At 34.3% G+C, this 21,620-nt stretch overlaps 1 protein-coding gene across 2 annotated transcripts in view; it reads right to left on the minus strand.

Moving 5' to 3' along the window:
• The window catches only part of LOC120329520 (protein kinase C delta type-like), a 48,317-nt gene that overhangs the window by 21,576 nt on the left and 5,121 nt on the right, over positions 1-21,620 (minus strand). For both annotated transcript variants that reach the window (XM_078116249.1, XM_078116250.1), the window contains exon 4: positions 15,691-15,751. In XM_078116249.1, coding sequence (XP_077972375.1) covers positions 15,691-15,751 — 61 coding nt within the window. The remainder of the gene's footprint in view (positions 1-15,690; positions 15,752-21,620) is intronic.

Here is a 21,620-nt window from a genome sequence, read left to right on the forward strand (position 1 = left end):
GTGCGTTTATTTGTCTTGTAATGCATGTGCAAGACCATACTGGCCAAAAATGCAAATGCTCTTCTTTTGATAAATAGTGTGATACAATACGGCTTCAAACTTGGCCACACATGAATGATCAATAAGTATTTTGAACCAATCAAATGCACTAAGATTGGCACGCGGCATGCAATAAGTTCTAAAATTACAAATAACTGAGCGTGGTACATGTATGCTTAAGAATTCTTTTTACCAAAATTTAAGGATGGTAGGGCGATGCTGAACAATAGTAATAACAAGTAATAATCTTCCTAGCCTATAGGTTAATATACACACAATATTTTTCACCATATGACACTCCTTCATGCCTGATCACACATGATTGAACATAAGATTGTTTGACCAGGTTAAGTAAAGCAGTAGTGACTATATGAATATTTTCATGGAGTTGTACAAAGCTTGACTACAGTTACATAGTGGGCTATAACACAGATTCACGCTTGGTCGCACATGAATGATTAATAGACTCTTAAAATAGCTGTTGCCTTTGTTTACAACAATTTAACAACACAGGGCACTTCACAAATCCTCACTACAAATGAAGGTGTGCAGAGATGCGTCCATATACAAATATTTTTCATTCATGGGATGAATTCATGTTTATAATGAGGGAGGTAAGATGAGTTAATGATATGAATAATATGGTGAACCATGGTCTTGTACCCGATTACCGGTCCACGTTGGGTATGGTATTATGGCTATATGAAATATCCAAACCTTTTTTTCCCTTTTGAATATATGAATACTCAAACTCACTAATGAAAGTATTAGGTAGTTTATGAGGTCCATTCATCTTTATCAATTCATTCACCATTATCTGGCTAAATTGTGAAAATATTCAGCATCATCTTGGCTAATATATACGAGTCATCGTTTTCTTAATATGAGTGGGTAACTGATAAAGGTCAGAATATCCCATCCAAATATTCAATTCCTATATTACGCATAGTCAAGTACCAACAGCACTTATATTCACGCCATTGTCATCCATGCATAACCAGTGCTGGGTGCCTATAATGTCAGTCAGGTACCAACAGCAATAATATTCACAGCATTGTCATTCATGCATGACCAGTGCTTGGCTGCCTATAATGTCAGTCAGGTACCAACAGCAATTATATTTACGCCATGGTCATTCATGCATGACCAGTGCTTGGCTGCCTATAATGTCAGTCAGGTACCAACAGCAATTATATTTACGCCATTGTCATTCATGCATGACCAGTGCTGGGTGCCTATAATGTCAGTCAGGTACCAACAGCAATTATATTCACAGCATTGTCATTCATGCATGACCAGTGCTTGGCTGCCTATAATGTCAGTCAGGTACCAACAGCAATTATATTTACGCCATGGTCATTCATGCATGACCAGTGCTTGGCTGCCTATAATGTCAGTCAGGTACCAACAGCAATTATATTTACGCCATGGTCATTCATGCATGACCAGTGCTTGGCTGCCTATAATGTCAGTCAGGGACCAACAGCAATTATATTAACAGCATTGTCATTCATGCATGACCAGTACTGGCTGCCTATAATGTCAGTCAGGTACCAACAGCAATTATATTTACGCCATGGTCATTCATGCATGACCAGTGCTTGGCTGCCTACAATGTCAGTCAGGTACCAACAGCAATTATATTCATGCCATGGTCATTCATGCATGACCAGTGCTGGCTGCTTATAATGTCAGTCAGGTACCAACAGCAATTATATTCACACCATGGTCATTCATGCATGACCAGTGCTGGCTGCCTATGATGTCAAACATTGACGCTTTGCCAAGAATCAGAACAGAAACTGTAAGCCAAGTATTACTAGAATCGAAATCAAATTAATGCTAAATGCAACCAAATTATAACTTTCATTAATTGGTAATTTGATCAATTTCTTTTAAGAAGACAAATTTGATTGAATATTTGCCCAATAACTGACTTGGTTGTCTATGAGTTATTATAATCAGGAATTGGAATTGATTAGTAATTTGTTATTTCAATTTCATGAATCCCTGCAATAAAGCATTAAAGCATAATCCGACAGTTTATGTTCAAAAATGTGCACAGATGGGTGAAAATCCATAATATTTTTGCTCTTGGATCTGCGTTAAGTCTTTCACAGTTTTGCCTTTATTACTGCAAGGTCAAGCTTTTCATTAAGAGAATTTTTTAATTCGTTGTTTACATGGGAAAACTAATTTTTTTGCGTGGCCCAGACGTCCGAAGTTGTGTATATGGCTCACCGACAAAAAATGTTGCATGGCCCTGCTTTAGAATGGATATTTGATAAAGTCAAAAATATTATTTTATTATAAATTCGAAAAAGAAGATTATTCGGGACTCTGATATCCATAATTTAATTATGGACATGAATAACAAACAGAACACTGTCTGTAATGATATACTCTGCACACAAGATAGTCATATATAATTGAGAGGCTTTTGTTATACATCAATAGGCAATAATTACTATTCACAAGACATGCTAGTCAAATAATTTACAATCATGATCAATAACTTTTTTCCTTTAAGTAGGTAATAGGTTTTGATTAGTATTGATAAATGAATAATCAATTGATGCGATTGATATGAAGACCAAATATTGAAATAATGAAATTTTCTTAGTTTCAGATGAGAAAACTATTGCCGTTTGGTTTCAGCTGAGTAAACACTGATGTCATTTAATTTCTGTTACTTAGCGGTTTGAAGAATAAAGTTTCTAATGACCAACAAAAACAAGACTGAATTGTAGACCTATGACCCCCAGATGTGACCATATTAAATTCATATAACAGTTGTTGCTTATAACTATCATTCTATTGTTGTTGCAACTATTCTGTTAGTCGCCTATAAACAGCTATATGAAGCATAGATGTGTAATCTGCGATGCTAACACAGTAAGGTCCAGGGCTTCAGCCACTATGCCAACGCGCCGTCAAGTCATATTAGACAATTGATCGACAAAGCATTAACAATCATAATCAATGACTCTTTTCCTAGAAGTTGCAAGTTTTGATTAACGTTATATCGAAAGCTTTGATTATTGTATTTAAATTTGATTGCTATAATTTGATGACAGTTCGACTAATTTATTATTGTAACAAAATTAACAGAATAAGAAAATTTGTAATTATAAACAATGTTCATTGATTGAGTCAAGGATTCAAATTTGATTCGAATATTCGGTGCTCCAGAAGTATGTGTAGCAATATGAAGGTAACTAATTTTGTTCGCCTACTTTACATCTTATTGTGTAAAGGGACGGAAGCCTATGGGCAAGGGCGTATATTCACTTGGCTAACACAGACAGTCCCTAAACTCGTAATATAACTAAAATAAGGGAAATTGGAATAAAATTATGGCCTATCCCTAACCTGGTACACATACTACAGGAGTAACGAATATTCTAACCACTGGGCTGGGAACCACAGTCTATGTGAGATATTTATAGTACATTCCAGTGATATCATATTCATCTTCAACTGCAAATCAATCATAAACAGGAAAGTGCTCAAGTTAAGCCACAACACTATATGCCGTTTAGTATTTAAGCATAACCTTGGGACGCAATAATTTACATTTTTTTTTGAATTCTTTGTTGCCTGAAAATAAGGTTGGAAACAGCTGTAATGGGCTGTCTGTGTAAGATATTTACGGCACATCCCATTCCATATTCATCTTTAACTGCAGATCAAACAAAAAACAAAATAACACAGACTGCCAAAAGGAGCCAATAAATAAAATGAAAGTGATTCCAGCTATGCAAATAATCATATGGCCCTGCTTTTATGAGTTTCATTTCGATTTTTATTATCATTACAGTCAGACATTTTATCATTAAATTAACTGAGACTTTTTTTATTAATTAAACTAACATTGAAATTAGATAATATTTAATATATTAATAGTATTTATATAATATTCAAATATTCGGACCAATTTTAATTGTTTCTGAAATCAGGACTAATTTACAATAATTTCATCTACATCACAAAAAATGACCCAATCTAAATTCAATGTTTATTTTAAATTTCCCGCATTAGTTTCACTCAATTCTTAAAATACAAAATGAGGGCGAAACACAAAATGTCACAATATTCAAAGTACAAAATATTCAAAACTGAGTGATCAAGGCTTCCTGTCGGGAAATGCCCATATTTCACACAAAACTTTTACATATCTCAAGAAATGCAATTTTGAAACACATTCTAGTTTCTCAAAATAGTTATGTCAAATTAGCCCATGATACAATGAAAACACGCTGACAGATACACAAAAAAACTTCAAAGATCACACCTTTACTATAAGAGAAGTGGGAAGATGAAAGGCCATCTGAAGGTCAAATATAAACACATTAAATATATATCAGCATCTCTACATTCATTGCCAGGCATAACCAAGTTTGAAATGTTTTTTTTTCCTTTTTCCCAAATAATTTCACAAGTATAATAGATTATTTTGTATTTGGCTGATAGAGCATGAGTAATACACAACGCCCGTTGGCTCAGAGCCTTATTATGAGAAGAGCTGGGTAATAAAAATTAATGTTCAAAGAGAAAAACTGACCACTGCAAGGCTCAAAATTAACTAAGAATTCCTTTCAATTCGTTATGACCTAATATTTCATTTGATGTGCCAGCTGTTCTTGGCAAAACTTAGAAATTCCTAATTTGGAAATTCTTATTGAAATGCTGTAGCACATGATTAATAGTCATTTATAAAAGCATCAATGGTTTAAATTTTCAATAAAGCATCTAATAAAAATCTGGACTGAATCTATTTCGAACACTAATTTCTTATTTATTCCTTAAATTTTGAATTTACCATGTAATATACAGGGTGTCCATGAAATTTTGCCCGATTTTATAGTAATAAAAATTTCCTTGTCTCTGTTTATTAATAGTTCTTATCATGCTTGTAATTCTTATTTATCCCACATTAAAATTCAATTAAACTTACAATCGTTATTACTATAAAACTGCATAACTAGGAATAATTTATTTGAATATTTTATTTCTTTCAGTGTCTATTTCAAGTGCCTTTTCAAAATAAAAATCTGCATATTGCTCTTGGTAAATCACCATGTAACTCTTTCATAAATACTTATTATACTTTTTGTATAGGCTTGAGTCACCATAATTTGAGCAAACTTATGAAAAAAAAATTGATAAATTTGGTAACAGTTGAGACAATCTTGAATATTATTAAGTGCAATTCACTGTATATCTGGACTTTTCAATGAGGCGTCGCGCATTTTTATTATAAACAGTCCGTCTATGTAAGATATAAATCAAACAATAAGCATTGCAAGACAACTTGAATGCCTAAACAAAATTAATTTCGAATTTATTCGGTTCACATAGTTTTGGACATTTTAATATAATAATGTATATTATATAGACTTCTTTTACTTTCAGGCATTTGATAGGTCAGTGTTTCCAAACATAGGGTCACCTAAGTTGAGTTGATTTTTTTTTAGTAAATTTTATTGTTTATTTTGTATTAGGCATTGACTTGTTGCTCAGTAGTAATTTTACGTGTTGGAAGTATCACCAGAAAAAAAATCTTGAGAGAATCTTATTTTACTAAGTTGAGTCATGACTCACGACACTACATGCTGTTTACTATCTGAGCAGAACCTTGGGTCACGAAATTTTCCAAATTTTTTTTTTAAAATGTGGGTTCCTTGAGAATAAGGTTGCGAACAGCTGTGATAGGTTGTCTATGTAAGATATTTATACCACATTTAAGTGATGTCATAATCATCTTCAACTACAAATTGAACAGAAACCGAAATAACACAGACTGCCAATAGCAGAGTCATTAATAAAAATGAAAGTGATTCTAGATATGCAAATAAAGCATACTGCAGGCCACAAAATGGGCTTTTATGATGTCTGTCGTGAGTCTGTAGTTTTATTTTAGAATCTTTGTTATCACTACAGTCAGACTTTATATTAAATTAACTCTAGTTCAATGCTTGAACAAATGTTATTCTGTAGCTTTTCCTATAACTTCAATCTCAGTCTTCCCTTTTCCAGGAACAAGAATTGTGAATCTGACACACTTAAATATACCTGCGGGCGTATGTTATGGGTATTAGAAAATTATATATTGTTATATTTTAAAGTGAACTATGATAAAATACCAAATATCTAAACAAAATGACATATTCAGAGGGGATCATTGCTGTAACCTGTTCAACTGTGGATAAAATCTATCGCGTCTAACTTTAACGTTTTGAACGCTAGGCTATCGCCCGACTAACTTTTAATAGAGGTTTATCTGGGTAGTAAGTAATATTACGAGAGAGGAACTTTCATGGGTGATTTCAACTCAGTACTGATACCATACCTTGATCAGAGTCCTCCGCGTCTGCAACATGATGATGAATATATGAGCATGCAGACACGACCCCATTTGGTAATTTCAGTTGTTGGACTATTTTCCAAGTGCCTAACTCGGGGTCAAAAACCTCTATTGAGTCAAGGTCAAGCCTTCGTCCATTCAAGGTCGTCGAACCCCCAACAGCATAAATATTTCCATCTGCAACACAGCAGCTAAAATTTGATCTGTATTTAATCATTTTAGCAATTTCAGTCCAGTTTCTGACTTTCGGGTCGTAAACTTCCATCGAATTTGTTGCCCCACTAAGTCCGCTACCCCCACCCACATATACTTTGTTATCCAGAACTGCCGTTGATGCCCCACGTCTCATGTACAACATAGGTTTAATAGGAGCCCAGTTTTTCAATTTTGGATCGTAAACATGAGCGTCATTCCATGTTAGATTTCCACCCATTGCGTAGATATGATCATCCGATGCAGCCACACAAAATCCATACCCCAGTCCGCATCCTTTTAAATCATTTGTCCAATTCCCATTCCCTAAGTCGTAATATGACATATTATCTGTATAAGCAAAATAAATATATCCATGGAACACAAAAATCGCTTGTGGGGCACCACGTTTTGACTCTGGCATGTCGACTTCTTTTTTCCATGTTTTTTGATCTTCGAGAACTCTGATTGAGTTATTGTTCACAAGATAAATCTCGCCTCCGATGAAGAGTGGCACCATCACAAAACATTGCTCAATTTTCTTCAAAGCTTCCCACTTATTATTCAATATATTAAAAGACCCAAGAACTCCAGGCTCCCAATTCACAAGTGCAATACGAGATGTATCATACTTCCCTTGAGCAGCGGATGTGAATGAGTTGGCGTGATACAGAATCGTGGCAGATTTTGAAAAAGTTAGAGGTGCGGATTTTACTCTGAATTTATTTTTATGCTGCTTTACTGCGTTGCTTCGAGTTGCTGATTGTTCCTGTTTATTATCGACTGTCGTATCTTCCTCGGAAATTGAGTCCAGCTTTCTGACATATTTTGTATTATTTTTACATTCTGAATCAGATCCCGCATCAAACGATTGGCTCTCTATCTCATTTCGGTCACCATGGGTATTTTTACCCTCAATGAATTGAAAATTGTCATCATTCTGAATATTTTCAATGGCAAGGCATTCTTCAATTTTCCCCACAGTACCCATACTTTCAATTTCATTTCCTTTTTTCGCAACGTTCCCATCCCCACCATGCAATTTGCTGGCACTAACACTAAGCATATTTTCTTTCAAATTAACAGATTCATCCATTTCCAGACTCTTCAACCCTTCACAATCTTTTTCACTATCATCTCTCTGTTTTGCTTCAAATAACTCTGTGCTGTGAATTTCATCGACATTATCTGTTTCAATATCCATCTCTACTCTGGTATGCATTTTGTTTGCACCATCACTGAGCATTGCTAGCTTTTTGTGATCATCACCCACATCTGCTAAAACAACAGAAGAATCAGTTTCAACTAAATCCAAGCCCGTAATCCCAGATCCATCCATTCCAGTAACATCCCCCTCTAATTTCAAATTTTCATAAACAATCTCATCATTTATATAATCCTCGTTAGTATCATAGAAGAAGTCATTGAGCAATTCATCTATGGAGTCATAGTGCGATTGTAGCATAATTGATCTGCTCAACGTCCCACTCTCAGCAATATGTCTACGATCTTCAAGCGTCAGGTTTTCACACACTGATGTATCATCTCGTTTCTCAAATGTTTCTTTTGAAATCCCTAATTTCCAACCAATTACCATTTGACTAAGATTTATATCTTCAGATTCAACGTTGCTTCCACATAATTGTGGGGAAATCATGGCACCATCAACTCCAAAATTGTCTCCTTTGTCACTATTCATTATTCCCTCAATAACCTTCTGATCATACTCCCGGGACTCCATGACCAAATTTCTCTCCAAACCAATATTTTTATCTTCTTTTTCACGCCGACTTCCTTGCATCTTTTCATCTCCCATTTTTTTCGCTTTGTCAAAAATTTGAGAAACCGACTTGACTTTGAACTCTTCCATAATCTCTGAACTAACTCCTTCAGAGTCATTTCTTTCACCATCATCCCAATCCAAAATTTTAGTTTGTAATCCACACCCAATCGCGACATCACTTTGTACCTTTATGCTTGCATTCACAGTCACAATCTCAGACACATTGGCTGAAGCACCACTTGCACTACACTTCCCAATATTTTCAACAATTTCAAAGTATCTGTCAGTTGGATCATCAACAAATTTGACATCGCCGAATTCATCTAAATTAGAACTTTTTATTTCAAATTTGTTTCCTGCATCCTCACTGAAAGCAGGTAATTCACCTCTAACAACTTGAAACCTTCTTTCAGGAATATCATTGTGAGCCATGTACCATTCGTCATCATCAAAACTCAAATTGCCCGGTTCAAAGAAGATCCTCAATTCAGCCCTACTTTCATCAAGATTAGTCTTCCTATTTATTTCAGTAACTTCCTCATGGAGAACGAATCCAGGGCTTTCTTCAATTTCATCATTTGACCCAGTCACACTGGCTTCACCATATTTTACCTTGGGGTCTGAATTATTCTGTTTTGTTTTACTCGACACATGTGGCCTAGTGTTCCCCTTCAATTCATCAACATGTGTTCGACGTTCATTTCGTCTTTTTGCCGCTGCAGACCATCTTTTTAAAATCAGAATAGTTTCAACATAGCATTCAAAATTTAGTGGCATCTTACTTTCTTCATTTTGCACATCTTGGTTTCCACTGGTGATATTGATATCAAGCGAGCTAGATTCATATTGTTCTTGTAGCTTGTGATCTAAATCAGACATAGAATTCTCAATATCTTGCTTTGTGTGAAGATGATCATTGGTCCCTTCAACTGAAAATTCCACCTCATCTACAGAACTGAAGTCTTCACCATCAAGATTCTTATCATCTTCCACAAAAGACTCGTCCGTTCCGCTAGAAGGTCCATCTGGAGACAATGATTCCGAATGAAGATCTACTGACAAAGTATCATCTCCAAATGCCAGGTCTAAAAGATCAAGGCCTTCTGTGCTTGTTTTAGCAGCATCAATAGGAAACAAGTCATTTTCCACTTCTGTACTGTCTCCAACCACAATGGACGAGACTGGATAAACCGTTTCAGACTCACTTTTATCTGAAGGGAGTCGACCACTTTGATCAACTGCAAAATTGCCAGGCGCTTCATTTTGTGGGTTTACCATATTCGGTTTTATTATTCCATTCTCATTATTTTCAATTTTTGATTCAAGTTCCCGAGATTTTAAATCTTGTGAGGATTCCACATTCGGTGCGTGGTAGACTTCAACAACAGTTATAAGAGAATCTTTCAAATCAGCAGGAACTCCATTATCAATTATTGTATATTGCTCAGCATTCTCCGAGGGCATGATGGTGGAGTCCATAACAGTTACACTAGCACTTTGGTTGGGATCTTTTGACAGTTCAGCCTGTGAGCCTTTTTTGATTGGAAAGTCATCTTCTTGATTACCAATGAATTCACCTTTAAAATGAGCAACACTCTTTTGAAAATCAACATTTTCCACAGAATCCAACATGATTGGTGCCGTATTTTCATCTTTGTTCTCTGTATAGATGTGTATGTTTTGTAAATCTTCATTTGTTTCACCTCCAGTAGGAGACACTTCGGTATTATTCTCATGAGTAACAGTAGAATTTTTGTCATCATAGCCGATAGTGCTTTCTGTTTTATCTTGAGAAGAAACTGACAAGTCAGAAGCAGTGTTGGGCATTTCTGTGCTTTCAACAATCTCTACCAAACTTGGTATTGGTAGAACAGGCTCATTTACTTTACATTCATCAGGCTTCTGTGGATCTCGATAAATATTGGGCAAATTCTTAGTTGCATCTAAATTATCAGCTACATTTTCTTCCAACTTTTTATTGTTATCTGTACCTTTTTCCAGTTGGCCAGTTTCGCTACCTTCACTAGCAAAGGTCTCCAATGCAAAACCTGATGTGTCTTTTACATGTAAAGTTGTTTCTGATTTATCTTCATTTTTATGTGAAGCAGTTGATATGTTTGGCGGTTCTTGAGTGTTATGTTGATTAGCATAGGATGCTAAAAAGTTGCCTGAAATATCAGAATCCATAAATGCACTCTCTTGGTCTTCAATATTTGATGTTCTCACTAAAGTTTTCTTGCGTTTTTCTGAGAATTTTTTAAAACTTCTTTCATTCTCGGAAAACCAATTAAAATTTTTATTCGACGTCCCTGGATCTCGAAGGCTAGAGCTCCTTCTGAAACTTGCTGAAGTCAACTGATGAAAAAGTCCTTTTTTGCGACTCCCAGATTTTCGAGTCGATAAATTTCTTTTAGAATCTTCGCCAAGGCTTTCTTCAACAAAAATTTCTTCCTCCATGTCGAAGCTTCTTGTCTCGCGAGGAGCATTGTCGCTAAATGATACGTAAGACTTCAATCTTGGAGTTCGCTTCGCTAAACGCCGCTTGGAGGAAAATGTATCTCGCAGTCGATCCATTTTATAATCTTTACTAAGGTGATTGGGTGACTAAATATCATGCAAGGGAATCAACACTAAGCAGAAATAATAATATAAAATGACGGCCGAGATACTTGCTCGCGAGGTCTGTCAGTCATTAGATCATTTCAATGGGGTGCTGTACTCTGAACAAAATTACTGACAAGCAGTGAGCATTTAACATAAGAAGAACTATTTTGTCTTAATACAAAGGATTGCAACAACGAAACTGTGTGCTCAAATTGTTGGTCTATTTAAATCATTACAGAATTGGTTATATATCATTTGGTCCAAAATTTTAAAATAAAATTCAAGACTAGCTGTTGTTATTCTCATCTCTAACGGCCACAGTGCTGACTAAAGTAAGAGTTAAATAATGCGCTTTAAAGTGAAGACATTGACAAATTTCAAAATATTTTTCTTGTTAAACTAGGCGAAACCTTTGAAAACAAACTCGTTACTTTTTATTTAAAAAAACTTCAAACAAAATTGCTGCAATTTGTGGTCGAATAAAAATTTAATGCAAATTTTATTAATTTTCTCACATGAGAATTTATATTTCAAGCAAATTACTTTCAACATTGCTCACGTCGGCATTTTTTTTTCATTAATAGTAATTCCTCATAGGTCATTAAGAACCCAAAAGTGAAAGAAACTCGGTACTCCAGAAATGTGTGCGCTCCAAAAGTGTGTGTACCAATATGGAGGTAACTAATTTTGTTCGCCTACTTATCATCAAGTTGTGTAAAGGGACTGAAGCCTATGGGCTGGGGTATATTCACTTAACTAACACAGACAATCCCGAACTCGTAATAGAACTAAAATAAGAAAAATTGGAATAAAATTATGGCCTAACCTTAACCTTGTACACATACTACGGGAGTACCAGAAACTCAGCTGAATCAGCTCACTCTGAATCTCATGTCCGTCAATTTACCAAGGATGTTATAAATTAGAAAATTCTGAAACTGGAAGATTTTAATCCTCCTAAAGTCCAGTGGTTCCCAAAGTTGATTGGCCGGAGATCAAAATTAGAAGAGAATAGATATTTGCGGGCTAAGAGAGGGAAACACCCGCAAGGGGTCGATACCAATACCAGTATGTATAATTAGGATATCATTAAAATTGAATTTGTACGACAAATAAAAACATGCATAAACTGTGACAATGATGTAACAATTGGCGGTATCCAGAGCGCAAAAAGGTAAAATACATAAAGTGATACACTATTTCACTTAAGATCGACGGGCCATATTAAATCGTTGCATGGGCCGTAATTGTCCCACGAGCACCAATGTTCTTAACTATTGTAGAAATTTAGTCTTGTTTGAAGGGAAAGGCATATAAATATGTTGTATAGAAAAACATATCAATATAAAGTTGTAAATGACCGCTAACATTTCTCCATTCTTTGTCAAGCCTGTTATCAGATGTCAATTTATACAAAACCTAAATCGAATGAGAAAAAACTAACTTTTTGTGGAGCAAATTTTTTTAAATGAATGATTTGATAACAGAGCAATGCACAAATATATGTTCACAAAGGGTGCACTAGGCACAGTAAGACCTGAAAATAGCCAGTTTACTAAAAACATTAGCAGACTATCTGATAATACACAAGGGGTTGGGCAATACAGAATAAAAAAGTGTTCCCTTTTAATTAAAATAAAACAGAACAGCAAAAATTTTGGCTAAATATCATGACTCCAGTTTTTTTTATATATATCATGCTTATTCAGGCCTTTCACTCACCCTGTACAAGCAGCCACTGGTATCTAACAAACGTGAGGAGTATGTAAGTAAGCCTACCCAAATTATTATACCTTGGGTGAGGTTGTGGGAGTGGGATTTGAACCTGAGATGTGAAACATGGCATGCCAGCACAGTTAGGTCTAATGCTTTACATGTTAGGCCGTTGCACATTTCCATAATAATATTAGTCATATGAATCAGGATTATAAAATCGATAAACAGGGGAACCTTTTATGAATGTATCTTTTTGAGCAATGGCATTTAATCTATTACAATTCATAGAACAAAGGCAAATTTATTGATTTCTCACGTTTATTCAATCCTACAAACATTATAATTAGATTTAGTTATTGATCGCTTAGGCCTACTTGTCAATACTAAATGAATTATGGCCGTTTAATATTGATTTTACATCACAACGATATGAAGATGATTCATATGATACAAATATATAGATAAAAAAGAAGAATTCTTGGCGATTCAGAAGTGTGTGTACCGCTATGGAGATAACTAATTTTGTTCGCCATTTTACATCAAGCTGTGTAAAAGGACTGAAACCTATGGGTTGGGGTATATTTACTTGGCTAACAAAGACAGTCCCCAAACTCGTAATAGAACTAAAATTAAGAAAATCGGAATAAAATTATGCTCTAACCCTAATGTGGTTCACATGCTACCGGAGTACCGAATTCTCAACCAGGAGCCATGGGAACCCTGGGGGCCATGAAGCAGTTCTTTTGAGGGCCATGAACCTTAATTTGCGATGAGATTTGAAGTACCGTAATTAGGGCTGTCCAAAATCGAATAATTTTTTTATTCGAATCGAATCGAATATTTTCTCCGAATCGAACCGAATAATCGAATATTATTGCGCAATAGTAAATCTGTCTCTATTATACAATAAACGCCTGCCCTTCGATGTTGTGGTAACGTATGTGCAGTTACATCAAAGGAGATCACACGCTTGTAAGACCTGGTCAAAAAAATTGGAGAACTCCAAAATTTGGGTCTCGAAAACTGTTGAGTGTTAAGAGTAAAAACTGCACTATTCAAAAATTGCAATCTCAATTTTGATGGATTCAGTTTTAATAGGACATATAAAGCCTGTAGATGCTATTTTAATCCTATTCACTAGTCTTTATGTTTTTTTGTGTAAATTTCAGCAAAATAATAACATCCATCAATATAGATAAAACTGTTGCTCAAGTTCAAAATTGCATTTAAAAATTCCAAGCTAGTTTGATGACAATGTTATTTGATGACTATAATATTGTTAGTGTACAACAGCCATCAAAATGCAAGAGTGCAATTATTTGTCTTGGTATATAGATGGATAATACAGTAATGCCATCATAAGAAATTACAAATTCCATTTAAAGAAGGTATTGCCATCATAAGGATCCCAAAATCTGTTTCAGCTTTGAGTTGCCTGTACCATGTTCCTATGATAACTAACTCAACAGCTTCAAATCGATTCTATTTATAGAACTATCGTTTTCTAAATTCTCTCCTTTTTCTCCTTGTTCTCTCTCAAAAACGTCACGATCGATTATACCTTGTTATGACGACCATGCATGAAATGGCTAATCACGTGCCACCGGGCGGGCATTAGTAATGACATGTTTATCACAAAATGAAGACGAGAGAAATATCGGGAAACCAATTAAGTAAGCCGGGAGCAAGAGTGGTCTGAGCTCGGAGCGCCGCCGCTTGCCCGATGAAAAACATCCCGTAAAAATATTTCCGCTTTATGTACCGATACCTAATTTTAGCGATTCGAAAATTAGCCGAAAAACGATTCGAATAATTTGCGATTCGATTCGATTTCGAATATTTGGTTCGCTTGGACAGCCCTAACCGTAATGTCATCTCTTGGGCATTGTTAGCATTTCAGACAACAAAAAAATTTATTGTTGTGTTTTTCTAAATGTAACTGTGTGCCATATTGTACGCTCGCATTTTTCCTGCACCAATACTAGTAATAGACAAAAAATTTGAAAAATTTCATAATCCTTGCCCCGTGGTAACTGTAAATAATTGATTTAATATAGCGAGGCATCATTAAAACTGTTATTTGGTATTATGTTACTATATTGATTATTGGTATGGCACGTTGCATTTCAAATCTCATGCAAATCTTCCTTAGCTTCTCACATATCAGAGTTTGGTTGCCTGATGCCTTGTTAGGAGTATAAGTGCTGTTGAAAATTTGTGCTTTATGTTCTCGCATTAAAATCTCAGTCGATTTTACTGATGTTTTCTAACAATGTCACAGTCACAGTGATTAGGTTGTGTACTACCTATTTTTAAATTTGTCTATCTAAATTCCAGTTGCAAGACATCTAGAATAGTTTATATTATGAAATGATGTGTAGGTTAAGATTATTAATTGTGCTCTAACCCTTGTGCTCTATTGAAGTTATTTTTTGCCTATATAAACATTTAACTTTTATTTACATTAGGTCCAAGCGAAAATGCCTCAGGCAATGATGTATTCATTGCAGTGCGGCATTAGGGTATTTAAAATAACTATCCTGATTCAATATATATTTCACTCAATGCTCGATTTACTCGTTCAGTAAATTTTTAAGAATTCGTCTATGGGAAATGACATGTTTTTTAATTCCATAAAGCAAACTAATAACCCATTTGCTTCAAATTGAACAAATAAATTACATAGGAATCTTTCAAGAACCCTAAAATTGCACAGCCAACTCATTTGAAACTAGCAAGTTAGAGTCACCTTATCTACCATACAAAAAAGGCATTTTGCAAAAAGTTCAATATATAACAGAAATAGTAAAAGTAAGATTGCTCCAACATTGAGCCGCATCTTTGCTCCCACAACTACTCTATTTTGCATGACAAAGTCATCAAATCGAGAGCGCATTCTTACATAGATTAACATAAAACAGAAAAAAACGCACAACTCAAAAGATCTACTCCTAGATAATTAGATAGTCTAAAATACTCCAGAACTCACCTTCTTGCTCTACGAATAGCTTCACTTGAACCAGTAGTCTTCCTTCTGGCTTGAGATCCAACTAAAATAAAAAATAAGACAACTCAGATTCGCATAACATAAGAAAAAGTCAAATTTCGGTCGCTTTTATGATCAAGCCAGCATTCGATGACAGAGGGCACTAGAATATTGTGTAATATAGCGATTCGCAAACTTTTTGTTCGAGTGACGACAAATTATCTGGGAAAAACTCACGAAGTACTTGCACAAAAAAAAACTGTTTTCAAATAAAACCCAATTTTGTGATCGCTAATGTGTACTTCATACCTTTCAAAGTTTGTAAAAATGCAAGCATAAATAATAAAGCCAAAAGGTCGACTCTTTGGAATTCTGAAAAATTCACTCATGTTTGCTAAAATCGATTCAACAGATAAATAAACTGCAGCTTGCGAAATTCCGGCAAGTAGCATCTAAATCTTTGGGAACAGTTGGGGTAATAAGTTTGCAAGTCCTCCATTCCCTGTTCAGTTTCTATTTAATTTTACATTATTCATGCCACCAAGAGTGGAACCGATGACAGATACCAAAGACATTTTGTAACAAACTGCAAGTTTCTCTTTGCTATCGTTCGCTTCAATACTCCTGTAGTATGTGAACCAAGATGGCGGACACCGAAATGTAGTATGTGTACCAGGTTAGAGGCCATAATTTTATTTCAATTTTTCTTATTTTAGTTCTATTAAGAGTTCGGGGACTAGCCAAGTGACTCTCGTAGTCATTGTACCTGAAATTATGGCCTAACCCTAGCCTGGTACACATACTACATTCGAGTGTCCGCCATCTTGGTTCAGATACTACGGAAGTACCCTTGCTTCTTACTGATTTTGAACGCATTAACCTCATCAAGCTTAGTAGGGACCGATTGCTTTGTAATCCCCAGATATTTCATCGAGTATTCCAGTTTTCAGTCTTACTATTAACCATTTTGTTATTTTACCATATATTTGTAAAGTAAATCAAAACTTATGCATTATCTGGATCATTAAATTTATCTCCAAAGAACCAAAGTATCATCTACACAGGGTGCCAATTATTTTTATCCTATTGTGATGTAACAAACTGTGACTGCATGGTTCATTGCACATGTGTTAAATACAAATAAACTTAGCGCATGATTGCCACCAGGTATATTCATGTCAAAGATAAATAAAGCACAACCGGTGTATAGCAAAACGATATAATTTGCCGACGTTTCGAATTTCTATTCAGAAAAACTCCATCAGGGCATGATATGAAGAGTACACTATTTATATACGATAGTGTACTCCATCATATCATACCCTGATGAAGTTTTTCTAAATAGAAATTTAAAACGTCGGCAAATTATATCATTTTGCTATACACCGGTTGTGCTTTATTTATCTTTGATACAAATAAACTTAGTTTGCTGAGGTTTCACCACGCCCATTGATATATTAGATCTTGTTCGATCAATTAATAATTTTTGATTGATGGTCCCAACTTTTGGGATAAATGAGACCATATTATAAAATTTAATAGGTCTGCTGCACAATACCACAGATGTATTTTAGAGTGTCCTGTTTTAGTGTTCGGCAGGACTCTTGAATTGCATAGTAAAACAACGTTACTGTGATTTTGACTTAACTTTTGACAATTTTGTTCAAATATGCATTTATTTGAAAACATTTCTCACAATATATATGACATTCATTCAGGAATTCTATATTAATTGAGTCCATCCATACCAGATATACCCTATAATGCACCGCAATACAGATGACTAGGTTATAGCGTGAGTCACAGTACACAGTAAAGCTTTTCTAACGCATTGAGGAAATGAGTCGACCTAACGTTGGTAACTGATGTATGTGCATTATTCACTAACATAACCAAACACAGTTTATTATTTTAAAGGTCACAAGAAGGGATGCCAAAACAAATCGAATATTTAAATGCAATTAAAATTGGGTTTATTCGATACAATATATTTTTGCTTTTGCTAATATTTTCATTCAGAAAATTGTCATTTTGAGCATGTGACATCTGACAGTCGACAAAATGAAGTTACTTTCTACACTATTAGAGAATACTGACCACAGCAATGTTCAGTCTTCAATTAAAAATAACAGTTTTGTATTTGACAAAAACAAAACCATTTAAAATTAATCATAGATGAAGTATTTAATCTCGTACAGGCAGAGAATGGCCATCAGCCCGTCATAGTGATGTTTTTCATTTTAATATAATATGACGTTGAACCTTTGAATTGCCATATATCTCTCTGTAGATTCATTGGGCCATAAACCCCAGAATGGGGAAACCCTAGTTAACTTCAATGATGAAAAATAACAGTCTTGAAACTAACAAGAACGAAACCCTTGAAATAAATCAAAGCTAAAGTATTTATTCTCAATGGCCGTCATGTTGATGATGAACATACAACTGTTTGCCAGAAGCTACCATAAGGCAAAATGTTGATGTTACTGGCCTGATTTAATTTACATATATGTATTCTCATATGCAAAAATATTCTTTCTGATTGTAAATTGTAATTCAATTTTGTCACCATGTTTGGGATATATAAACCACAATTTCCTAGTATAAGTAAATCAATTGAAAAATTTAGTAGAGGGAGACATTTTTAATTTTGACTTTTATATTGATATTGAACATGCAGGTGGTTTTTAAGAACTACATGTCTACTATCATAAATCACAATGTAGATGTTACTGAGCTGACCCAATTCAATATTTGTTACTTAAGCTTTTTAATTCTGAGAGTGAACATGCAACTGTTTGTCAAAGATAAAATATGAGTGTTACTGGTCTAATTCAATTTACAATATATTGGTTATTACAGATTGAAAAATATTATTTCTGAATGTATTTAATAGAATATTATTATATATTAATATTCTGTTTTGTTGTTCCCTGTTACCTGCTATTTTTATTGATTGTCTGCTTGTTATTATCGGCCCATATTGGATGATAAATTAAGAAATTCACTAATTTTGCAAATACTGTTTATTTGATCAAGTTAAGTGTTGACATATCGTCTGTATTTACGTCAGTTCAATCAATAATCAAGGAAATTTTTTTATCCAAGATTAAGGAAGCTGGAAAAAATAATCCAACACTCGCTTTAATGATTAGTATTTGCATTTGCTCGGATAAAATCATCCGAATATTCAAATAGTTGAGGCCAAAATGAGGCTGATTAATTGGTTTGGCATTTTTCTCAAGATTTAATCACCGGGGAGAATTAAAAACAAATGCTTCTCGTTTGCCTATTAAATTAAATCTTATTGGCAATCTTCGAAGAAGCCAAAAAAAAAGTATTGAAGACAAATATTGTTTATTTCCACCACCATTTAGTGAGTTTTATTTTTTGTTTTTGTATCTATTTGCGGAACTAGTATCACTATTTTTGATGGCCTTGTATAAATTTATCATCCAGGATTAGCGAGGCTTGATAGAATTGGCGATGTAAAGGCTTATCAATTGGTTTGACATTTTGCTTGATGATCCATTTGCCAGAGAAGAATAAAAACAAATTTATTGCCTTCATCTGCCATTAGTCTTACTGGCAATCTTCGACAAAGCCAAAGAAATTTATGCTAAAGACAAATCTTGTTTATTTCAAACACCAATTAGTCAGTGAATTTTATTTTTGGTTTTTGTATCTAATGGCAGAATTGGCAATGCTATTTTTGATTGCCATTTATATAAATTTATCATCCACGATCAGGAGGACTTGGTAAGAAGTGTGACGCTAGTCTTTACATACGTCCACTCAAAATTTTTAATAACCACATGGTTGTGACTGCGAAAAAGACTAATAATTGGTTTGACATTTTGCTTGAAAATTTAATAACCAAGGACTCAAGGAGGAATAAAAACAAATTCAATTTGCCTTATATTTCATACCTAATTGGTCTACTTATACAGGGTGGCCACAAAGTTACAATTTCAAAAAATTATATCATTACTTATCGATTTTAATCGGTAAGTATGTTGATAGGTATTTGTCTGTCTGTCCATTAGATGCACGCGATATCTCACGAAAGCGAGATAGAATCTGCTCCAGATTTTGCATGTGCATTCATCATATCTCGGACCAGAAGCTTATTGATTTTGGGCGAAATATGTCGTATAATTAGCGAGTTATTAATTAATTAGTGATGGGACACAAGGTGTCACTATGGAGTAAGAGCGCTGTTTTGGGGGATCCCATAACTTTCGATCGATGAGTCTTCGGTCTCTGACCGATATTCTCGTAATAAAGTCTTATTTTCTAAAGTCCCAATACAGTTTCAAAAATATATCCAACAATATTGAGGTGATAACAGAAAAGAGACTTAATAATACACTGTATTTAATACACAATAAAACACTGTATTTATGCTCGAATAAGCACAAATGGTATTTAATTCATTGGACCTAAATTTTTAGTCCATCAGTTTGAATCATAGTTAGGTGGTTGAAATTAAATTCTCAGCTGCCGCTTCAAGTTAGTTATCATGTTTGCATTCCAAAAATAGAAAAATAAACCTCCAAATTGAAAGTAGTTATAAAATCGTGAACATGACCCACCATTGATTCCGCAGAAAACAAACTTTGTCCCATTCATTCTAAATTTAATCCCTACGCCCACACAAAGAGAAACAAACAAATAGAAAGTAGATAAAGCATGAAAAGCTCACACGTAACTTTTTATGAGGTAATTTCCCACCTTCCATTGAAAGAAAGTTCTGCATAAGATCAGTGTTTTAAAATGTACTAGTTTCAGAAGAATCAAAATCTCTCTAGTTTGGAAAAGGGTATCCAAGGGAAGCTAACACAATACTTCATTTTGAAATAATTTTCTACTAAAAGGCTGAGCCCAAACAGTCACCAATGGTCTAAAATCTACCAATTTTAAAAAGAACCGAAATATTTCTCGTTTGAAAATGAAAACAAAATAGAGCTATAGAAATCTAACACAATACTTTTTTTTGAAAGATTTTAATGTGTACCATTATTAATGTGTAACATTGTGCTATTTTTGACACTAACCGCTCAATTTTTTTATATTCTGAGTGAGTAAGTAGACATGATAAACAAAAAAGGATGATTTTAATGATGATACGATGAACGATGATTTTAACATTACGGTTTTCATAAATTAAATGAAGAACTTCTTGTTGTTGTTTTTTAAATATAGATGAAAAGTCAATATGATGAAATAATTCTATTTTTTGGAAATTAAACAAAGGCATTTTTGATCTTACTGTCAAACTTCAATTTCTCGAAATAATAATTCTTTAAAGAAAAAATTATTAATTAAATTGTGAGCTCTTAATAAAAGAAAATGAATATTGTATATTCCCGCATTCAAGCCTATCCACTAGAACGGTGAATTCATAAAAATTTGAATATGATAAAAGCCGACCCTACAAATTATAACACACTGCACCTATCACAACAAATGGTTGTAGAGGAGAATCAGTGCGATCAGAGTTATGCACGTATAGGCCGACCCCCCTTACTTTGGCAAATTTATTTTTAGTTTCAACTCGGCATATATGCGAGTATATAATCCATTTTGAACAACCCTAGGTTAGATCACTTGTATTTTGATATTCAAAGTTTTAGTCAGAAACTATTTCATAAAAAGGAGGTTTCACAACGTAGAACACAGAGTGATCTTCATTAACCTCAGCTTACAATAGCTTGCAATGTTGACTCAACTAACTTTATCCAGTGATAGATAGCATTGTACAAATAGAAACTGGTTGCCACTTGGTATAAATCATCAATGCCGCTTACCTATCACTCTTTGCTAATGTAGATTGTGAATAATGTTCAATAAGAAAGCCTTTTACAATTGTATTAAAAATAGAATATGAAGAATTATATCACATGATTTTAAAACTTTGTGAAAATTGTAGG

This window comes from Styela clava, chromosome 9, assembly GCF_964204865.1.
Source record: "Styela clava chromosome 9, kaStyClav1.hap1.2, whole genome shotgun sequence".
Taxonomy (NCBI): domain Eukaryota; kingdom Metazoa; phylum Chordata; class Ascidiacea; order Stolidobranchia; family Styelidae; genus Styela; species Styela clava.